The 22,775-nt window shown below is 43.8% G+C and overlaps 2 protein-coding genes and 1 non-coding gene across 3 annotated transcripts; 2 read left to right on the plus strand and 1 right to left on the minus strand.

Moving 5' to 3' along the window:
• The first annotated feature begins 552 nt into the window (after window positions 1-552).
• On the plus strand, window positions 553-634 carry TRNAS-CGA (transfer RNA serine (anticodon CGA)). Its single transcript has one exon. It is a non-coding gene; the product is annotated as a tRNA-Ser (tRNA).
• Window positions 635-15,954: 15,320 nt separating this feature from the next.
• Window positions 15,955-18,507, plus strand: LOC123061901 (peroxiredoxin-2C). The gene is made up of 3 exons (XM_044485183.1): window positions 15,955-16,412; window positions 17,236-17,315; window positions 17,984-18,507. Exons 1-3 carry the CDS (start codon window positions 16,258-16,260, stop codon window positions 18,235-18,237), a joined length of 489 nt encoding a protein of 162 aa, XP_044341118.1. The 5' UTR covers window positions 15,955-16,257; the 3' UTR covers window positions 18,238-18,507.
• Window positions 18,508-18,609: 102 nt separating this feature from the next.
• LOC123061900 (rho guanine nucleotide exchange factor 8) lies at window positions 18,610-21,381 on the minus strand. Its single transcript, XM_044485182.1, has 7 exons — window positions 20,844-21,381; window positions 20,631-20,747; window positions 20,353-20,507; window positions 20,192-20,266; window positions 19,834-20,106; window positions 19,304-19,615; window positions 18,610-19,181 (listed from the first exon to the last, which is right to left on the minus strand). Exons 1-7 carry the CDS (start codon window positions 21,094-21,096, stop codon window positions 18,801-18,803), a joined length of 1,566 nt encoding a protein of 521 aa, XP_044341117.1. The 5' UTR covers window positions 21,097-21,381; the 3' UTR covers window positions 18,610-18,800.
• Window positions 21,382-22,775: the final 1,394 nt, after the last annotated feature.

A 22,775-nucleotide genomic window follows, 5' to 3' on the forward strand; every position in this document is an offset into this window, starting at 1 on the left:
CGTCAAAATTTTAGGGTAAACATGTGACATCAGAGCGCATGGAAATTACTTGCTGCAGTGTGACAGTGCTTCTGACAATTTTTTTACACTACATGACAATTTTTACTTTAGAACAGGGCAAATCTTACACAACAGCATTACAAATTTAACAGTTGTCATGGCAAATTTTTGGATGGTAAATTGGGGCGTTCGCTGGAAAACGTTAAAATCTAACGCCACAACTTTGTTATGTTTTCTTATACACATTTATAATAGATCACAGTCACTTTTTTGTAAAAACAAGAAACCTAAAACCAGGCTAAACAGAAAGCTCGTCGCAAAATCCTAGCCATCCATCATCATGTTTTTTTTGCGAGTGCATCCATCATCATGTTAGATGTCGTTTCATTCGTCGGCAGGGAGTATAGTAAGTAAAGAAAAATAAAAATCTCATACAAGATGGCAAGAATACTACGAACTGGTGTGTCAAGAGAACCATTACTTGTGTGTGGTTAAGTTAGATATTGAACTAGGTAGGTAATTAGAAGAAATGTTACAGGATTTGTGCGGAGCGTCAATATGTCCGAGTGGTTAAGGAGACAGACTCGAAATCTGTTGGGCTTTGCCTGCGCAGGTTCGAATCCTGCTGTTGACGATTTTTTTCCTACAATACAGTAGGGTAATTATAATAGTACTATATATATATTTGAAACTGTACTCCCTAATTTAAAATTCTTTCATTCAATTGAGGTGCTTAATATTGAACTTGGTTCATAATTTTAACTCGGTCAGGTCAGCAGAAGTATTGATCATGTAATCAGAAGAGGCTAATCCTGCTGTTGACGATTTTTTTCCTACAATACAGTAGGGTAATTATAATAGTACTATATATATATTTGAAACTGTACTCCCTAATTTAAAATTCTTTCATTCAATTGAGGTGCTTAATATTGAACTTGGTTCATAATTTTAACTCGGTCAGGTCAGCAGAAATATTGATCATGTAATCAGAAGAGGCTAATTCATTTGGATTTATTATGAAGATACTTAAACAGTGGAAGATAGGTAGATCTAATCATGTAACTAGAAGAGATTAATTCATTTGGATTTATTATAAAGATACTTAAGCAGAGGAAGATAGGTAGATCTACCACTGTGTTATGCTTAGTGAACGGATGTGAGTACCAACTGCAAAAAAAAAAAACATAAGAAAGGGTTGAAACTTAAACCAAATACACACCAAATTCCCAGAAACAACACGTGTTGCTGATTTTATGTTCAGATATTTACCTTCCTCGAAAAGGCGCCAAAGGATTAATGACATCCTCGTACAATTTTTTGTACTTTGTTTCAATATCTGAAAAAACACTCTGAATATCTAGGTGCAACATAACAAAGGTCAGATTCTAGATAATATGAAGTAAGTAAAATCCATCGTAAGGATTCATATTTTATCCTTCTATGGTTATCTATAAACAATCTTTCGATACAACTGAACATTATCAGCTTTTTTTTTCAATTCTATAGCTAGCATATCATACTTCTCATTTAATCCCATCTGATCCTGGGATGCACAATAATGACAGTAAATGGTCAGCTATGATGCATTATCAGATTGGACGAAACAAAGATACATCATGGTTTGAATTAAACATAAGATGTCTACAACTTGAAGAAAATCAAGCAAAATGACCATCTCTACCTCCTCAGTTTGACGTGGTCGTGTATGGAAACAATCTCTATAACTGCAAACGGCCTTGAGCATGGGACACTGATCTTGATCTGGCGATGCATGCCTTGGATTAGTATCCTGGGGCATGTAGCAGAAACGGAGAAGTGGAGAAACACCTCGTAGTCACTGGCATTCACGCAGATCTCTGGCAGAACATCCATCCTGATAAAAGGACAATTATATGACAAGCAACCTCATGACCAGAGTCCAGTGCCTAGTTAGGGTGTTGGGACTAATTTGTTGTTGGACGACTATTACCAAATGAATCCAGCATATACACCAATTGCCGAGTCAAAAATAGGATGCAAGTTTCACCTGCGTAATTTTGATCCCACAATGGAATAAAAACAAAAACTCTAAGCTGGCTTTCCTACTTCTAGACGGGGTTCTTCCAACCTTCCACGCAAGGATGGCGAGTTCTTCGTGCAAAGCACAGCCGCGCGCTCAAGATCCTTGCACCCCACGAAGGCAAGGGGGTTGTCAATCGCCTTCTCGCCAATTGCAAGGATAACCTGCTACACGTAACGCAGTTTGATCGTAGGCAACACGAAGTTCTGTTCTACATGCCAGGCGGTTCGGATTAGATAAACAAACTACAAACTAATTTAAAAGCCAAACACACATGTTTCATACATAAAAAATGATACGAGTAATTATTACAGACCACAAAGAGACAATAAGATGAAGCATTCGATCCGCAAAAGTAGTTATTATAGTTCACCTCAAATCTTAACCAATCACGTCAAGCATGATTTCAAACATACAGCCCCCAACTTCAAAAAAGTTGAGGACAACAACTTGGTGAGACTTCAGGCAACTCTCAATGACGAATTCCTTCCAACCTTTCTGTAGATATAGTCGCCCATCAACACCAACACGGTACTCAACTGGTTTGGGGTGACCTTCGCCGAAAATGACTTGGAGAATACCCGCCTTCATTCCTAACATGGAGATAACTTATAGCTCGATGGGGGATTTTCTGCAAAAAATAATAATAGAATTGTTAGGGGACAACAATAGCAGTGCAGTTCCCATATTGTGGGTAGAGCAGAACGAAAGTATATGCAGTGCAGATGCAAGGCAGATGAAGTGCTCAATGGAGCCATAAGCAGTAAACAAACGTTCTACCTCCGTTTATTCCACAATTTCTGTTTTGAGTTACAAATATTAGCAACCGAACTAATATCTGTTGGGGAACATAGTAATTTCAAAAATTTCCTACGCACACGCAAGATCATGGTGATGCATAGCAACGAGAGGGGAGAGTGTTGTCTACGTACCCTCGTAGACCAATAGCGGAAGCGTTATGACAACGCGGTTGATGTAGTCATACGTCTTCACAACCCGACCGATCAAGCACCGAAACTACGGCACCTCCGAGTTCTAGCACACGTTCAGCTCGATGACGATCCCCGGACTCCGATCCAGCAAAGTGTCGGGGAAGAGTTCCGTCAGCACGACGGCGTGGTGACGATCTTTGATGTTCTACCGTCGCAGGGCTTCGCCTAAGCACCGCTACAATATTATCGAGGATTATGGTGGAGGGGGGCACCGCACACGGCTAAGAGAACGATCATGAAGATCAACTTGTGTATCTAGAGGTGCCCCATGCCCCCGTATATAAAGGAGCAAGGGGGAGGAGGCCGGCCCTAGGAGGGGCGCGCCAGGGGAGTAGGATTCCTACTCCTAGTTGGAGTAGGTTTCCTCCTTTCCTAGTCCAACTAGGAGAAGGGGGGAAAGGGGGGGAGAGGGGAAGGAAGGGAGAGAGGGGCCGCGCCCCAAACCCCTTGTCCAATTCGGACTGGGCTTGGGAGGGGCGCGCGCCACCTCTTGGTCCTTCCCACTAAGACCCATTAAGGCCCATTGCTTCTTCCTCGTATTCCCGTAACTCCCCGGTACCTCCGAAAATACCCGAATCACTCGGAACCTTTCCGATGTCCGAATATAGTCGTCCAATATATTGATCTTTATGTCTCGACCATTTCGAGACTCCTCGTCATGTCCCCGATCTCATCCGGGACTCCGAACTCCTTCGGTACATCAAAACTTATAAACTCATAATATAACTATCATCGAAACCTTAAGCGTGCGGACCCTACGGGTTCGAGAACAATGTAGACATGACCGAGACATGTCTCCGGTCAATAACCAATAGCGGAACCTGGATGCTCATATTGGCTCCTACATATTCTACGAAGATCTTTATCGGTCAGACCGCATAACAACATACGTTGTTCCCTTTGTCATCGGTATGTTACTTGCCCGAGATTCGATCGTCGGTATCTCAATACCTAGTTCAATCTCGTTGCCGGCAAGTCTCTTTACTCGTTTTGTAATACATCATCTCGCAACTAACTCATTAGTTGCAATGCTTGCAAGGCTTATGTGATGTGCATTACCGAGAGGGCCCAGAGATACCTCTCCGACAATCGGAGTGACAAATCCTAATCTCGAAATACGCCAACCCAACATGTACCTTCGGAGACACCTGTAGAGCTCCTTTATAATCACCCATTTACGTTGTGACGTTTGGTAGCACACAAAGTGTTCCTCTGGCAAACGGGAGTTGCATAATCTCATAGTCATAGGAACATGTATAAGTCATGAAGAAAGCAATAGCAACATACTAAACGATCGGGTGCTAAGCTAATGGAATGGGTCATGTCAATCACATCATTCTTCTAATGATGTGATCCCGTTAATCAAATAACAACTCTTTTGTTCATGGTTAGGAAACATAACCATCTTCGATTAACGAGCTAGTCAAGTAGAGGCATACTAGTGACACTCTGTTTGTCTATATATTCACACATGTATTATGTTTCTGGTTAATACAATTCTAGCATGAATAATAAACATTTATCATGATATAAGGAAATAAATAATAACTTTATTATTGCCTCTAGGGCATATTTCCTTCAGTCTCCCACTTGCACTAGAGTCAATAATCCAGTTCACATCGCCATGTGATTCAACACTAATAGTTCACATCATCATGTGATTAACATCCATAGTTCACATCGTCATGTGACCTATACCCAAAGTGTACTAAGGTGTGATCATGTTTTGCTTGTGAGATAATTTTAGTCAACGGGTCTGTCACATACATATCCGTAAGTATTTTGTGAATTCTATGTCTACAATGCTCTGCACGAAGCTACTCTAGCTAATTGCTCCCACTTTCAATATGTATCTAGATCGAGACTTAGAGTCATCCAAATCTGTGTCAAAACTTGCATCGACGTAACTTTTTACGACGAACCTTTTGTCACCTCCATAATTGAGAAATATTTCCTTATTTCACTAAGGATAATTTTGACCGCTGTTCAGTGATCTACTCTTAGATCACTATTGTACTCCCTTGCTTAACACAGTGTAGGGTATACAATAGATCTGGTATACAGCATGGCATACTTTATAGAACCTATGGCTGAGGCATAGGGAATGACTTTCATTCTCTTTCTATCTTCTGCCGTGGTCGGGCTTTGAGTCTTACTCAATTTCACACCTTGTAACACAGCCAAGAACTCTTTCTTTGACTGTTCCATTTTTGAACTACTTCAAAATATTGTCAAGGTATGTACTCATTGAAAAAACTTATCAAGCGTCTTGATCTATCTCTATAGATCTTGATGCTTAATATGTAAGCAGCTTCACCGAGGTCTTTCTTTGAAAAACTTCTTTCAAAACGCTCCTTTATGCTTTGCAGAATAATTCTACATTATTTCCGATCAACAATATGTCATTCACATATACTTATTAGAAATGATGTAGTGCTCCCACTCACTTTCTTGTAAATACAGGCTTCACCGCAAGTCTGTATAAAACTATATGCTTTGATCATCTCATCAAAGCACATATTCCAACTCCGAGATGCTTGCACTAGTCCATAGATGGATCGCTGGAGCTTACACATTTTGTTAGCACCTTTAGGATTGACAAAACCTTCTGGTTGTATCATATACAACTCTTCTTTAATAAATCCATTAAGGAATGCAGTTTTGTTTATCCATTTGCAGAATTTCATAAAATGCGCCAATTGCTAACATGATTCAGACAGACTTAAGCATAGATACGAGTGAGAAACTCTCATCGTAGTCAACACCTTAAACTTGTTGAAAACCTTTTTGCGACAATTCTAGCTTTGTAGGTAGTAACACTACTATCAGCGTCCGTCTTCCTCTTGAAGATCCATTTAATCTCAATGGCTCGCCGATCATTGGGCAAGTCAATCAAAGTTCATACTTTGTTCTCATACATGGATCTCATCTCAGATTTCATGGCCTCAAGCCATTTCGCGGAATCTGGGCTCATCATCGCTTCCTCATAGTTCGTAGGCTCGTCATGGTCAAGTAACATGACCTCCAGAACTAGATTACCGTACCACTCTGGTGCGGATCTTACTCTGGTTTACCTACAAGGTTCGGTAGTAACTTGATCTTGAAGTTACATGATCATCATCATTAGCTTCCTCACTAATCGGTCTAGTAGTCACAGGAACAGATTTCTGTGATGAACTACTTTCCAATAAGGGAGCAGGTACAGTTACCTCATCAAGTTCTACTTTCCTCCCACTCACTTCTTTCGAGAGAAACTCCTTCTCTAGAAAGGATCCATTCTCAGCAATGAATAACTTGCCTTCGGATCTGTGATAGAAGGTGTACACAATAATCTCCTTTGGGTATCCTATGAAGACATATTTCTCCGATTTGGTTTGAGCTTATCAGGATGAAACTTTTTCATATAAGCATCACAACCCCAAACTTTAAGAAATGACAACTTTGGTTTCTTGCCAAACCACAGTTCAGATTGTGTCGTCTCAACGGACTTAGATGGTGACTTAGATGGTGACCTTTTAAACGTGAATGCAGCTATCTTTAATGCATAACCCCAAAACGATATTGGTAAATTTGTAAGAAACATCATAGATTGCACTATATCCAATAAAGTACGGTTATGACGTTCGGACACACCATTATGTTGTGGTGTTCCAGGTGGCACGAATTTGTGAAACTATTCCACATAGTTTTAATTGAAGACCAAACTCGTAACTCAAATATTTGTCTCTGCAACCATATCGTAGAAACCATATTTTTCTTTTTACGATGATTTTCCACTTCACTCTGAAATTCTTTGAACTTTTCAAATGTTTCAGACTTATGTTTCATCAAGTAGATATACACATATCTGCTCAAATCATATGTGAAGGTCAGAAAATAACGATACTCGCCACGAGCTTCAACACTCATCGGATCGCATACATCAGTATGTATTATTTCCAATAAGTCAGTTGCTCGCTCCATTGTTCCGGAGAATGGAGTCTTTAGTCATCTTGCCCATAAGGCATGGTTCGCAAGCACCAAGTGATTCCAAAATCCCATCAGCATGGAGTTTCTTCATGTGCTTTACACCAATATGACCTAAACGGCAGTGCCACAAATAAGTTGCACTATCATTATTAACTTTGCATCTTTTGGTTTCAATATTATGAATATGTGTATCACTATGATCGAGATCCAATGAACTATTTTCATTGGGTGTGTAACCATATAAGGTTTTATTCATGTAAACAGAACAACAATTTATTCTCTTACTTAAATGAATAACTGTATTACAATAAACATGATCAAATCATATTCATGCTCAATGCAAACACCAAATAACACTTATTTAGGTTCAACATTAATCCCGAAAGTATAGGGAGTGTGCGATGATGATCATATCAATCTTGGAACCATTTCCAACACACATCGTCACTTCACCCTTAACTAGTCTCTATTTAGTCTGCAACTCCCGTTTCGAGTTACTAATCAGCAACTGAACTAGTATCAAATACTGAGGGGTTGCTATAAACACTAGTAAAGTACACAACAATAACATGTATATCAAATATACTTATGTTCACTTTGCCATCCTTTTTATCCACCAATCACTTGGGGTAGTTCCGCTTCTAGTGACCAGTCCCTTTGCAGTAGAAGCACTTAGTCTCAGGCTTAGGATCAGACTTGGGCTTCTTCACTTGAGCAGCAACTTGCTTGCTGTTTTTCTTGAAGTTCCCCTTTTTTCCCTTTGCCCTTTTCTTGAAACTAGTGATCTTGTCAACCATCAACACTTGATGCTCTTTCTTGATTTCTACCTTCATCGATTTCATCATCATGAAAAGCTCGGGAGTCGTTTTCGTCATCCCTTGCATACTATAGTTCATCATGAAGTTCTACTAACTTGGTGATGGTGACTAGAGAATTATGTCAATCACTATCTTATCTGGAAGATTAACTCCCACTTGATTCAAGCGATTGTAGTACCCAGACAATCTGAGCACATGCTCACTAGTTGAGCGATTCTCCTCCATCTTTTAGCTATAGAACTTGTTGGAAACTTCATATCTCTCAACTCGGGTATTTGCTTGAAATATTAACTTCAACTCCTGGAACATCTCATATGGTCCATGACGTTCAAAACGTCTTTGAAATCCCGATTCTAAGCCGTTAAGCATGGTGCACTAAACTATGAAGTAGTCATCATATTGAGCTAGCCAAATGTTCATAACGTCTGCATCTGCTCCTGCAATAGGTCTGTCACCTAGCGGTGCATCAAGGACATAATTCTTCTGTGCAGCAATGAGGATAATCCTCAAGTTACGGACCCAGTCCGTGTAATTGCTACCATCATATTTCAACCTAGTTTTCTCTAGGAACATATCAAAATAAACACAGGGAAGCAACAATGCGAGCTATTGATCTACAACATAATTTGCAAAATACTATCAGGACTAAGTTCATGATAAATTTAAGTTCAATTTAATCATATTACTTAAGAACTCCCACTTAGATAGACATCCCTCTAATCCTCTAAGTGATCACGTGATCCAAATCAACTAAACCATGTCCGATCATCACGTGAGATGGAGTAGTTTCAATGGTGAACATCACTATGTTGATCATATCTACTATATGATTTACGCTCGACCTTTAGGTCTCCGTGTTCCGAGGCCATATCTGTATATGCTTGGCTCGTCAAGTATAACCTGAGTATTCCGCGTGTGCAACTTTTTTGCACCCGTTGTATTTGAACGTAGAGCCTATCACACCCGATCATCACGTGGTGTCTCAGCACGAAGAACTTTCGCAACGGTGCATACTCAGGGAGAACACTTGTACCTTGATAATTAGTGAGAGATCATCTTATAAAGCTACCGTCAAACTAAGCAAAATAAGATGTATAAAAGATAAACATCACATGCAATCAAAATATATGACATGATATGGCCATCATCATCTTGTGCCTTTGATCTCTATCTCCAAAGTATCGTCATGATTTCCATCATCACCGGCATGACACCATGGTCTCCATCATCTTGATCTATATCAATGTATCGTCACATGGTCGTCTCGCCAACTACTGCTCTTGCAACTATTGCTATCGCATAGCGATAAAGTAAAGCAATTATTTGGCGCTTGCATCTTATGCAATAGAGAGACAATCATAAGGCTTTTGCCAGTTGCCGATAACTTCAACAAAACATGATTATCTCATACAACAACTTATATCTCATCACGTCTTGACCATATCACATCACAACATGCCCTGCAAAAACAAGTTAGACGTCCTCTACTTTGTTGTTCCAAGTTTTACGTGGCTGTTACGGGCTTAGCAAGAACCGTTCTTACCTACGCATCAAAACCACAACGATAGTTTGTCAAGTTGGTGCTGTTTTAACCTTCGCAAGGACCGGGTGTAGCCACACTCGGTTCAACTAAAGTTGGAGAAACTGACACCCGCCAGCCACCTGTGTGCAAAGCACGTCGGTAGAACCAGTCTCGCGTAAGCGTACGCGTAATACCGGTCCGGGCCGCTTCATCCAACAATACCGCTGAACCAAAGTATGACATGCTGGTAAGCAGTATGACTTATATCGCCCACAACTCACTTGTGTTCTACTCGTGCACAACATCAACGCATAAAACCTAGGCTCTGATACCACTGTTGGGGAACGTAGTAATTTCAAAAATTTCCTACGCACACGCAAGATCATGGTGATGCATAGCAACAAGAGGGGAGAGTGTTGTCTACGTACCCTCGTAGACCGATAGCGGAAGCGTTATGACAACGCGGTTGATGTAGTCGTACGTCTTCATGGCCCGACCGATCAAGCACCGAAACTACGGAACCTCCGAGTTCTAGCACACGTTCAGCTCAATGACGATCCCCGGACTCCGATCCAGCAAAGTGTCGGGGAAGAGTTCCGTCAGCACGACGGCGTGGTGACGATCTTTGATGTTCTACCGTCGCAGGGCTTCGCCTAAGCACCGCTACAATATTATCGAGGATTATGGTGGAGGGGGGCAACGCACATGGCTAAGAGAACGATCATGAAGATCAACTTGTGTATCTAGAGGTGCCCCCCTGCCCCCGTATATAAAGGAGCAAGGGGGGAGGAGGCCGGCCCTAGGAGGGGCGCGCCAGGGGTCCTACTCCCTAGTTGGAGTAGGTTTCCTCCTTTCCTAGTCCAACTAGGAGAAGGGGGGAAAGGGGGGAAGAGGGGAAGGAAGGGAGAGAGGGGCCGCGCCCCAAACCCCTTGTCCAATTCAGACTGGGCTTGGGAGGGGCGCGCGCCACCTCCTGGTCCTTCCCACTAAGACCCATTAAGGCCCATTCCTTCTTCCTCGTATTCCCGTAACTCCCCGGTACCTCCAAAAATACCCGAATCACTCGGAACCTTTCCGATGTCCGAATATAGTAGTCCAATATATCGATCTTTATGTCTCGACCATTTCGAGACTCCTCGTCATGTCCCCGATCTCATCCGGGACTCCGAACTCCTTCGGTACATCAAAATTTATAAACTCATAATATAACTATCATCGAAACCTTAAGCATGCGGACCCTACGGGTTCGAGAACAATGTAGACATGACCGAGACATGTCTCCGGTCAATAACCAATAGCGGAACCTGGATGCTCATATTGGCTCCTACATATTCTACGAAGATCTTTATCAGTCAGACCGCATAACAACATACGTTGTTCCCTTTGTCATCGGTATGTTACTTGCCCGAGATTCGATCGTCGGTATCTCAATACCTAGTTCAATCTCGTTGCCGGCAAGTCTCTTTACTCATTTCGTAATACATCATCTCGCAACTAACTCATTAGTTGCAATGCTTGCAAGGCTTATGTGATGTGCATTACCGAGAGGGCCCAGAGATACCTCTCCGACAATCGGAGTGACAAATCCTAATCTCGAAATAGGCCAACCCAACATGTACCTTCGGAGACACCTGTAGAGCTCCTTTATAATCACCCATTTACGTTGTGACGTTTGGTAGCACACAAAGTGTTCCTCCGGCAAACGGGAGTTGCATAATCTCATAGTCATAGGAACATGTATAAGTCATGAAGAAAGCAATAGCAACATACTAAACGATCAGGTGCTAAGCTAATGGAATGGGTCATGTCAATCACATCATTATTCTAATGATGTGATCCCGTTAATCAAATAACAACTCTTTTGTTCATGGTTAGGAAACATAACCATCTTCGATTAACGAGCTAGTCAAGTAGAGGCATACTAGTGACACTCTGTTTGTCTATGTATTCACACATGTATTATGTTTCTGGTTAATACAATTCTAGCATGAATAATAAACATTTATCATGATATAAGGAAATAAATAATAACTTTATTATTGCCTCTAGGGCATATTTCCTTCAATATCAAATACCCATACGCTACTACGAGCACTAGTAAGGTACACATCAATAACATGTACATCAAATATACCTTTATTGATGTTGCCAACCTTCTTATCTGCCAAGTACTTAGGGTAGTTCTGCTTCCAGTGGTCATTTCCCTTGCAATAAAAGCACTCAGACTCAGGTTTGGGTCCAGCCTTGGATTTCTTCACGGGAGCGACAACTGGCTAGCCATTCTTCTTGAAGTTCCCTTTATTTCCCTTCCCTTCTTGAGACTGATGTTTTTTTACCATCAACATTTGATGCTCTTTCTTAATTTCTATTTCTACGGTTTTAAGCATTGAAAAAATCTCAGGGATCGTCTTCTCCACCCCTTGCATGTTATAGTTCATCATGAAGCTCTTATAGCTTGGTGGCAGTGACTGGAGAACCCTGTCAATCGCTACTTCATCCAGAAGATTAACTCCCAACTGATTCAAGCGGTTGAAGTATCCAGACATTTTGAGTACGTGCTTGCTAACATATTTGTTCTCCTCCATTTTACAGCTAAAAATCTTGTCGGGTGTGTCATACCTCTCCGCACGGGTGTGAGCGTGAAATACCAATTTCAGCTCCTAGAACATCTCATATGCCCCGTGGTGCTCAAAATGCTTTTGGAGCCCCGGTTCTAGGCCGTAAAGTATGGCGCACTGAATTATTGTGCAGTCATCATTTCTTGCCTGCCAGACGTTCATAACATCTAGGTTGGCGGGAGCGGGTGACACACCAAGCGGTGCATCAAGGACATAAGCCTCCTATACAGCAGTGATGATAATCTTCATATTACGGACCCAGTCTGCATAGTTTCTTCCATCATCTTTAATTTTTTTTCTCTAGCCACTCAAACTTGTTGATTTTTCTAGGGATTGAAGGAGGAGACCTAAATTTACAGTTCCACCAAAGGAAATTTGATTCCCCCATAATTTCTTGTGTTGGTTTTGTTACTCTTGGGTGTTTAGGCACCCTAGACGGAAGAAGTCACCTCGGAGCCACATTCCCTTGTGGTGAAGCTTCGTGGTGTTGTTGGGAGCCTCCAATTCGGTTGTTGAGAGAGCCCCAACCTTGTTTGTAAAGGTCCGGTCACAGCCTTCAAGGGCACCACTAGTAGAATCACGGCATCTCGCATTGTGTGAGGGCGTGAGGAGAATACGGTGGCCCTAGTGGCTTCTTGCAGAGCATTGTGCCTCCACACCGCTCCAACGGAGATGTACTTCCTCTCAAAGGGAAGAAATTTCGGTAACACATCCTCGTCTCCACCATCTCCACTTGTGGTTATCTCTTACCTTTACTTTGTGCAACCTTCACGTGTGTTGTATCCTTTGCTTGCTTGTGTTTCTAGCATCATGGTTGCTCACCTAGTTGCATATCCAGACAAGTTATTTGTTGCTAACCCTAATTTGTTAACGAAAAGTTAAAAATTGGTAGTTGCCTATTCATTCCCCCCCTCTAGTCAACCATATCGATCCTTTCACCTAGCGTTACCGAACGTTAAGTGCGTGACCCTATGGGTTCGAGAATCATGCAGACATGACCGAGACACCTCTTCGATCAATAATCAATAGCGGGACCTTAATATGTAGGATCCAAAGGAGGCGCCCAAGTAGGAGGAATCCTACTTGGGGTCCCTCCCAAGTCGCGCCCTCCTTCCCTTATTTGGAGTGCGGGGAAAGGCAACGGAGGGTGCCTCCCCTTCCTTTCTCCCATGAGAGGGAAAGGCAGGAGGGGCTAGCCCTCCCCCTTTTCTTTACCTAGGGCTGGCCAAACAAGGGAGGGGTGCACCAGCCCCCTTGTGGGCTGGTCTGTCCACCTCCTTTGGCCCATAAGGCCCATAACTTGCAGGGAAGGGGTGCCGGGAACCCCTTCCGGTGACCCGATGACTACCCGATATGTCCCGAAACACTTCCGGTGTCCAAATACCATCGTCCTATATATCAATATTTACCTCCCGACCATTTCGAGACTCCTCGTCATGTCCGTGATCTCATTCAGGACTCTGAACAACATTCGGTCACCAAAACATATAACTCATATAACACTATATCGTCAACGAACGTTAAGCGTGCGGACCCTACGGGTTCGAGAACTATGTAGACATGACCGAGACACTTCTCTGGTCAATAACCAATAGCGGAACCTGGATGCCCATATTGGCTCCTACATATGCTACGAAGATCTTTATCAGTCGAACCGTTATGACAATATACGTAATTCCCTTTGTCCATCGCTATGTTGCTATCCTGAGATTCGATCGTCAGTATCTTCATACCTAGTTCAATCTCGTTACCAGCAAGTCTCTTTACTCGTTCCGTAATACATCACCTTGTGACTAACTCCTTAGTCATTTGCTTGCAAGCTTATGATGTGTATTACCGAGAGGGCCCAGAGATACCTTTTCGATACTCGGAGTGACAAATCATAATCTTGATCTATGCCAACTCAACAAACACCTTCAGAGATACCTGTAGAGCATCTTTATTATCACCCAGTTACGTTGTGATGTTTGATAGCACACAAGGTATTCCTCCGATATCCGGGAGTTGCATAATCTCATAGTCGAAGGAATATGTATTTGACATGAAGAAAGCAATAGCAATAAACTGAACGATCATTATGTTAAGCTTACGGTGGGTCTTGCCCATCACATCATTCTCCTAATGATATGATCCCGTTATCAAATGACAACACATGTCTATGGTTAGGAAACCTTAATCATCTTTGATCAACGAGCTAGTCTAGTAGAGGCTTACTAGGGACACAGTATTTGTTTATGTATTCACACATGTATTTAAGTTTCCGATCAATACAATTCTTGCATGAATAATAAACCTTTATCATGAATAAGGAAATATAAAATAATAACTTTATTATTGCCTCTAGGGCATATTTCCTTCAGCGACAAATCCTAGTCTTGATCCATGCAACCCAACACTTTCCAAGATACCTATAGAGCACATTTATGATCACTCAGTTACGAAGTGATGTTTGATAACCCACGAAGTATTCTGTCGGCATTCGAGAGTGGCATGATCTCATGGTCTAACGAGCAAATACTTGACATGAAGAAAGTTGTAGCAAATAAACTAAGTGATATGATATGATGCTAAGCTTACGGTTAGGTATGTCCATCACATCATTCTCCTAATGATGTGATCCCGTTCAAATGACAACTCATGTCTATGGTTAGAAAACTTAACCATCTTTGATCAACGAGCTAGTCTAGTAGAGGCCCACTAGGGACACGGTGTTGTTTATGCAACCACATATGTATCTGAATTTCCGGTCAATACAATTATAGTATGGATAATAAACATTTATCATGAATAAGAAAATATAATAATAACATTTATTATTGCCTCTAGGGCATATTTCCAACACAAACAAGGGCTCACTGGACGAAAACCACGACTGGATGAGCTATGGCGATTGCGTCTCTGTGAATATGTAGTCGGTGTTGAGGTCGACACTTTACAATGGAAGGCTGCCAGAGACGAAGAAGGCGGCAGAGTGCTATGTCTTAGGCTGGTCGACGTAATAGTACAACGAAATGAACTGGGGGAAGGGGAGGGTTGTTTTTGCTCGAGCGATACCGGCATGATGGCCCGTTGTGGAGGAGGAGTTGCGTCCTGAGCGGCCATGACCGCCACCTTCTTGGTGGCCCTCTCCCTCGTGCGGCACCCTTGCCATTCTGCCGACTGAGCATTGCAGGCGGGCTTGCCTGGGTTTGGCACGACGACACATCGTGAAGGGTTCTCGTGGATCCATCGCGGCGGTGACGGAACAAGCGGGGACAAAGGCAATCGGGGCTAAGAAAGCGGGCTTTGGCGCGGAAAGAGCGGTAGGATTGTGAATGCCCATGATCCGAGCGGGGTTTTGGATAGGACATGCTGTGTCGGAGTCCATCACGGCTCCCCTTGATTTGGTGCCGGGCTGCAGGATTTCGGACATCCTAACCGGTCCAACTCAATTTGATGACCCGCGTCGAAGGCCTAAAAATGTGTGGACCGTTTGGCCCAGATATTTGCGGACATTTTGATGAAATCCGTTGGAGATATGTTCCAAACAGTTTATCTATTCGGGCATGGCCAATGCGTCGCCTCAACTCGGTGCTCCGCAGGCCAGCTAGGTTCGGGTGTCAGGAAGGGATGCCTCGCAGTGTACTAGTGCTGCCTGCAGAAGAGGCGGGTGCTTAAGGGAAAAGGCTAGAGAAAAAGAAAAAAGGTCTGGCTTAACAGCAGCCCGTCGTTTGTCTCATGGCTGATGCGTGTGTGAATGAGGAAGAAAAGGATGGATAAAGTAAGAGAGAGGGAGCAACATGGGACCCACATGCTGCTGCTGCTTCCGTTGGATGATATTATAGAAAGCAATGGCTTCGTACATACAAGCCTACATGAAGGGCATGAGACCACCGTATACTGATGCTTCCAGTGTTCATGCCCTTTCAAATATCTCCGGACGTTTTGATGATGCGCGTCGGAGATACGGTCTCAAGACGTTTGCAAACTCTTTTTTTTGTTGATTGACGTGCGTCGGAGATGCCCCAAGATTATTTACCCAGGACTCCGTCTTTTTCTTGCTGAGCAGGGTAGGGTAGAGCATATTTGCCAGAATTTGGCGTTCACACCCGGCGACACACCCAAGGCCACCAACCAGCAAGCCAATTAACCCAATCAATTGCGATCCACTATTTATATATTCGCCTTCGATACCAATACCACATTGTTTTCTATATATCCCTTTTCAACCCCCTCCTTCCCTGTCGCCTGCCTTCCGTTCTAGACTCCTTCTCCCCTCCCCAAACCCAGAGCAAGCACCATGGCTCCGATTGGCGTGGGCAGCACCCTCCCCGACGGCCAGCTCGCGTGGTTCGACGAGAGCGACCAGATGCAGCAGGTCTCCATCCACTCCCTGGCCGCCGGCAAGAAGGTCATCCTCTTCGGTGTCCCTGGCGCCTTCACCCCCACCTGCAGGTATCTTCCTTCACCAGTACAAACAGTCGAACAGATCGAGAAAAACGAAGTGAGCGTTTGACCCCTTGTAACCGATCGATAGCGAGGCCGAATTGTTAGCGGATGGATCCAAGATTGACTTTTTCCTTCTCGCTTATAGCTGCTGCGAAACCGGCCCCTGTAAATCTAGATTTGCTTAGGAGCCAGGATCCCCTGTTCCTCCGGAATCGATTTATTTTTTACCGTAATAGCTGCAAGATTTGGCTTAACTGCCAGCTTTTCCCTGTCAAATTTCACATGTAGATTAGAATTTGTGAACCTGGACGCATCTAGCTAAGCTTCCATAAATTGATCTTTTGTGAGCGAGTGCTCTAAACCGCCTGATTTGACGGGATTTTTGGTGGAGCTTGGTCTAGTACTCTAGTAGATTGTTTTTGCTTCACTGTTTCAATTTATATTTTAAGTAAGTTTGAGATATCTGAGTGTTTACTTCACTAATCACTACCCTGCGGGCAAATCAGCACTTTTTTTCTTGTTCTTTCAGAAAACGGGATTCTGTTGCTCCTTTATCCTGTTTCGTAGACCATGGCAAATCGAATGTTTTCCATGGCAATTTTAGTTGACACTGAGGATGGCAAGTTTAGTTGGCAAGCACGGCAATTTTCTGGCAAGAAACAAACTATGGGTGGATTTTCCGTGCTTACCAGCTAAACTTGCCATGGTAACAAATATAAATTGCCACAAAAAACACTGGATTTGCCATGGTCAAATCCTGAACGTTTGGGACTTATAGGTGTCGAAGAAAAAGCACTCATATTGTGTCTGTTATCTTCTATGAATGCAGCAATCAGCATGTACCAGGCTTCATTACTCAGGCCGAGGAGCTCAAAGCCAAGGGTGTAGATGAGATCCTGCTTGTCAGCGGTATGCTTTCTGCATTTTTTTTATGTGTTCATTATATCATGTTGTGAAAGCAGATATTGTCTGTAATTTTTGCCGACAATTACTTTTTTTACCTGAACATGGATGGCCACATGAAAGCATATATTAGATATTTTGAGTTCTTAGTGTTCTCTGTATAATAGTAAGGTAGCTCCCTGGTACCATTGAATGACAGGTTCATATTGTTGCAGAAATATTTTGCAATACATTTCAAAGATATTTGATTGTATTGACATGAATATTTGAAATAATAATGTGAAAACTAAAACTGAAAATATGTATGGTTTATTGTGTTTGACAATTATATAGTTGTAAAGAATTCAGTAAATATAAATAGCATAATAGAATGAAAAATGGCATTCATAACTGCATATTGAGGTGGGCCTTTTTCTGTGCATGGTTGCATGTAGAAGTGAGCATTTCTTTCATGATGAGGTGGCATGCTTGGATGTTGAGAGAAATAGGTTAGTGGGGGCTAGGTATTTAGATATAGAAGATGTGTGAACGCAGAACGGGCCTGTAGCCTAGTTGTTGCAATTGCAATGACCTTACTATACGAATGGACACACTATCCTCAGCATATGATCTTGATTTAAAGCAGCTAGGTCCATAATTACACTTGATTAATTCACTATGCTATTGTTTTGCAGTTAATGACCCCTTTGTCATGAAAGCATGGGCGAAGACATACCCAGACAACAAGCATGTGAAGTTCCTTGCTGATGGAGCGGCAGCATACACAAAAGCACTTGGTCTTGAGCTTGATCTTACGGAGAAAGGATTGGGTCTTCGTTCGAGGCGGTTTGCTCTCCTTGCTGACGACCTCAAGGTCACCGTCGCAAACGTCGAGGAAGGTGGCCAGTTCACAATCTCTGGTGCCGAGGAGATCCTCAAGGCACTGTAGGAGCTTCAGCGCTTCGGAATCGCAGCGATCACCCAAACCTTGTGTCATATCGATGTAGTTTGAACTTGTCTGCCGAACTACTAGTGGGAATAAATTGTCAATGTGCATTTCTTCATGTACTTTATGTGCGGTGCAAGTGACTTCAGAGTTTTCCGGTCAAATTGTTGGTTGTGTTGCAAACATTCTGAGATTGTTCAAGGAAAATGGTGTGGGTGGTATTTGTGTGAATCGTCATTACCTTGTGAAATCAACAGGCAAGTGTTTTTTTCATGGTGATGTCTTAACTGGTATGTTGGTGCAGATTACTGTTTATGTGTTTTTGTGTTATTTAGATTTTGCTGCTTAAGAAACAAGCATACCGTTGATGCTTTAGGGCGACAAAAAATGCTATGCTAATTTCATTGCAGCTCAGCTGAGACGAGAAGGAAATTTCTTCCCCAATCTCACTTTGAGCTATTTTACAGGCGCCTCTTCTCTTCACCAGATGTCTCCCTGTCGAAGCAACGCAAACTGCCCGCCTCACCTATGAGAAAAGCTTCTTGATCCACCACCAACTGCCCGTCTCACCTATGAGAAAAGCTTCTTGATCCAGCACCAGCACCACACACATTCACGTTCATCTCGACCTTCTCTACGTGCATAGATTTCCTCCTGCCGATACGGGGGATCTTCTTCAACTTGCCACTGCCGGAATCCAGGCTCCTGTCCTCGAGCTCTTGCCAGCAAAATGAATCGCTGGACTTGGCCGAAGTGGCCTCCGTGGCATCGACGGCGAGAGACTCAGTGCTGTCGTCCTCTAAACTAGGCCGCCGCCTCGATTTCAAGCGCCTCGGATCCCGAGCGATGGTGTCAGCATAGAGGACGTCCTCGATCCGTGACAGAACCGCGAACGCCAAGCTCTCGAGAGCCCTGGAGTAGCTCTCCAAGATGGCAAACCCAACATCCTGAAAGAGAAGAGCACATTGAATAGGAAACACGTACTGCAGCATGCAGCTAAAAAAAAAGCACTGCAGCATGTCCGGAAAGCAACTGAAACATTGCTGCTTCTCTATGTACTAAGTGGTACCTTGTTGTATTGGATCTTGCTTATTTCAAGCGATGACTGGCCAGATCCAGGGAACTTGTGCTTGAGGATGAGCAGGACGGTCTGTGCGCGCTCCTCGAATTGCTCGCGTTTCTCCAAGCTGATGCCGGGGCCCCATGACAGCTTGTTGCAGAGTTTCCTCTGCCAGATGACAACGGAGGCCTCGATTCTGTCCTTGAGATCGACGATCTTGTGTTCCGTCGATAGGTCTACGGAGTCCATGAGTCCGTTGGGGTCAAAATAATCATCGGTTATGGTTCTGTATATGGAGTCTCCGAGACTTTCCCTCCCATTCTGCAAGAGAAGCAGCCACTCTGTTTGATTAGCCTTAGAATTTCTTTCTGTCCGAAGAATTATACTACTACATTAATACTCCCTCCGATCCAAAAGAAAGTGTTGTGGCTCTAGTCCAGCTTTAGTTCAAATTTGAACTAAAGCCACACTTCTTTTTTGGATTGGAGAGAGTACTACATTTTGGGAAAATATATTGGATCTATTAGAATTAGGTGAACCTTGGGTAGAGCCTCGATGTATTCTTCTGGGATCTCCATCTGTGCAAGGACATTTGCATTGATGGCCATGGCTGCCTTGAGGACTTGCCCGACAATGTCCTTCTGGTGCTGGAGCCACTTCCTCGACTGGTCGGACAGACCCTCGGGAGGGACTCTCACCGTTGGGATCCACCATTTCTCGCCGTCTCTCGGTGCATCACCCTTCTCGCTCTCGTTGGCGTTTTTCGACACGTACCAGTACTCTTGTTCGTCCTTGAAGTTGTCAAGATACCCCTGTTCCAGATACACAAAACATCAACTTTGACTCGGGAATTTGTTGAAAAGGATCGCGGAATGAAGATCCTAAGAATTTGCGTACGAGGAGCATCGCGTCGAGTTTTCGCAAGGCGGGGATGTTCATGAGAATGTCCCTGCGTAGCTGGGTGCCCATCACCTGCATGCGTGTGATAAAAGTTGCAACGTTTGTGATGAGTGCTAGAAAAGCCTATTGGTGTTAGTGGGTGTGAGACAGTGAGTGACCTCCATGCTGGTGCCATCCTCGGACACCTGTTGCAACGGAACGAATTCGACGATGTGATCGGTGACTGACAGAAGCCAGCCGATCTCCTTCTTCCATCGCGCTTTTCGGTCGGCCGACATGGGCTCTAGGCGGCGCTGCTCCCCGAACACGGAGGCTGCAAAATCGGTTGCCCAATTTCATCATGAAGGAGGGAGGAACAATGTCATGGAGAGGGAAGGAACAGGAACAGAACAAGAGATCGACAGAGTACTGTTGCATGTACACTCGTTAACTTTACCTGCAAGGTTTGTGATGGAATTGGAGAGAGCGAGAGCCGAGGAGACACCTTTCCCGGTGCCGGACATGTCCTCCCCGAGCAGCAGCTTGGCGAATCTCTCTTTCATCAAATCCATTTCTGCATCCCAATACGGCAGCCACGTCAAAACTTATGCAACTACGAACCAACTGCCACGGCCAGCAGCCAACAACACATGGAAACCAAATATCAAACCTGAAGGCGGCCCGACGTCCCGGGCGGCGTTCTTTGGCGGGAGTTCAAGGTGCCGTCCCCGCGCGGCCCTGGACCCGTGGCTCCTCGACAGCTTCGGCATCGGCGGCAGTGGCGGGACGACGGCCTCCGCTTCCTCGTCCATGCTCCGCCTGCCGCTGGTGCTGCACTGCGAGGACAATGACGACGACGACGACCGCAGCAACCGGGAGGAGGAGGAGGAGAAGGATGACGAGAGGGACGGACTGAACGTCATGACCCGGCAACTCGGTAGGAATCCGTCGAGGCTCTGTTCAGGGTGTGGCGAGATCGAGGCACGCAGGTATGAGGGAAGCTGGGCCGCTCGACTGGTGCACGGGCGTTTGTGTTCGACGGGGGGTTTGGTTTTTGACGAGGACGCCGGCCGCTTCGCCGGCGTGCATGCGGGGGAAGGCCTTGGATGGTGTTGCGACCTTGTGTGTGGCCTCTCCCCCGACGTACGACCGGCTGAAGCGTGTGCGCGCGAGTGTGGCTGGTTGGCTGCCTTCTCCCGTCGCGGTGGGGGCCGTGGTTTTGTTGGGGAGCGAGCCAAAGATGGCATGGCCGATCATCGATGCGCCATTGTTTGGCCACACCAAATATAAGCAACATACTATTTTTTCCTCCCTTAGATGTAGGCAGTGTGCATGCCTTCTTTTGCCTTGATTGTTTTCTTTCTTTCTTTCTTTCTTTTCTAAAAAAAGGAGGTTGAAACTGTTAGATCTAAAGTGTGGTTACACTAATCATGAACATGATCTCACCATGTCTACAACACCTACTGACATAAACAGAGAGGGTTTAGTGGTGCAATACTAGTCATGGAGGTCGACATGATCACCTGCTCGTTGCAAGCAAGGTTGAGCGAAGGTGTGGTCGACGTAGTCAATCTCCTGGACATTCTAATCACCACAGGCCGCCGCCGACACTGTCTAGGAACGACAGTGTGTAGGCTAGAATTACCCGTCGCTGGAGCGCCCCCTTGGATCGGATATGGTTTTTAAGAATGCGGGGGAGAAGAGTGAGCCGTACTTGAATTGAGAGTAGTGCAGGTGATTAGCTCTCTCCCTTTATTAAATAGCGTTGGTGACAGGGGACCTAAACCATAATTTGGTTTAGGTGCCCCAGCCCAAGGCGCATCAGTTAGGGTGGAGAGGCACGTACATTAGTGCGTGGCCCCTCCCATGTAACGTTGTTTTTGGACTTGTTTAATCTGTTAGATCAAACCAACATTCTACCCCTTGATCGTTACGCTTAACTGCATTCACCCATTCCTCATTAAAATGATATATCAAAGTGAAGTGTTTCTTTAGGGTTGGCCCCCCTCCGGTTTAGGCGTTATACAGACTCTACATGTTTCTTGTATTTTGCCTCTCTTTTTTTGTTTTTGTGAGAGGACCTTGTTTGGCTGTGTGCATCTTAGTTATGCAGAGGCCGGGTGTAATGCTTAAACCTTTTAAGTAATAAAGCGCCCCTTATTGAAAATCAAAGTGAAGTGTTACAACAACTCACAAAACGCCATAAAATCTCAACACTTATAGAATAGAAATATATGAACCAATGCAATTCATAACAACTTTATTGTTGTCTCTAGGGCATATTTCCAACAGCTGGTGGTGATGCCGACGATGATGTTGGGAGTGCATGATTGGATTGTGGTTTGATGATGGCTTATGATGCACCATGTGCTGGTTTTTTGAAATGAACTTGTTGAATTCGGTGCCTTTTGGCTAAATGTGTTTATGTTAGTTATTTGTTGGATTGGATGAAGTATGTTTATGTTCGTAGTTGAATTATGACGTGGTGCATTTGAATTGTTTAAGTTTTTGTTGAAATGTGATGCATTTGTTTGGAATGTTTGTGCAAACGTTTGAAAGAAATAGCAAAAGATTTTTTGTAGGATTAAGTTTTGAGGGAATG

This window comes from Triticum aestivum, chromosome 3A (genome assembly GCF_018294505.1).
Source record: "Triticum aestivum cultivar Chinese Spring chromosome 3A, IWGSC CS RefSeq v2.1, whole genome shotgun sequence".
In the NCBI taxonomy this organism is placed as follows: domain Eukaryota; kingdom Viridiplantae; phylum Streptophyta; class Magnoliopsida; order Poales; family Poaceae; genus Triticum; species Triticum aestivum.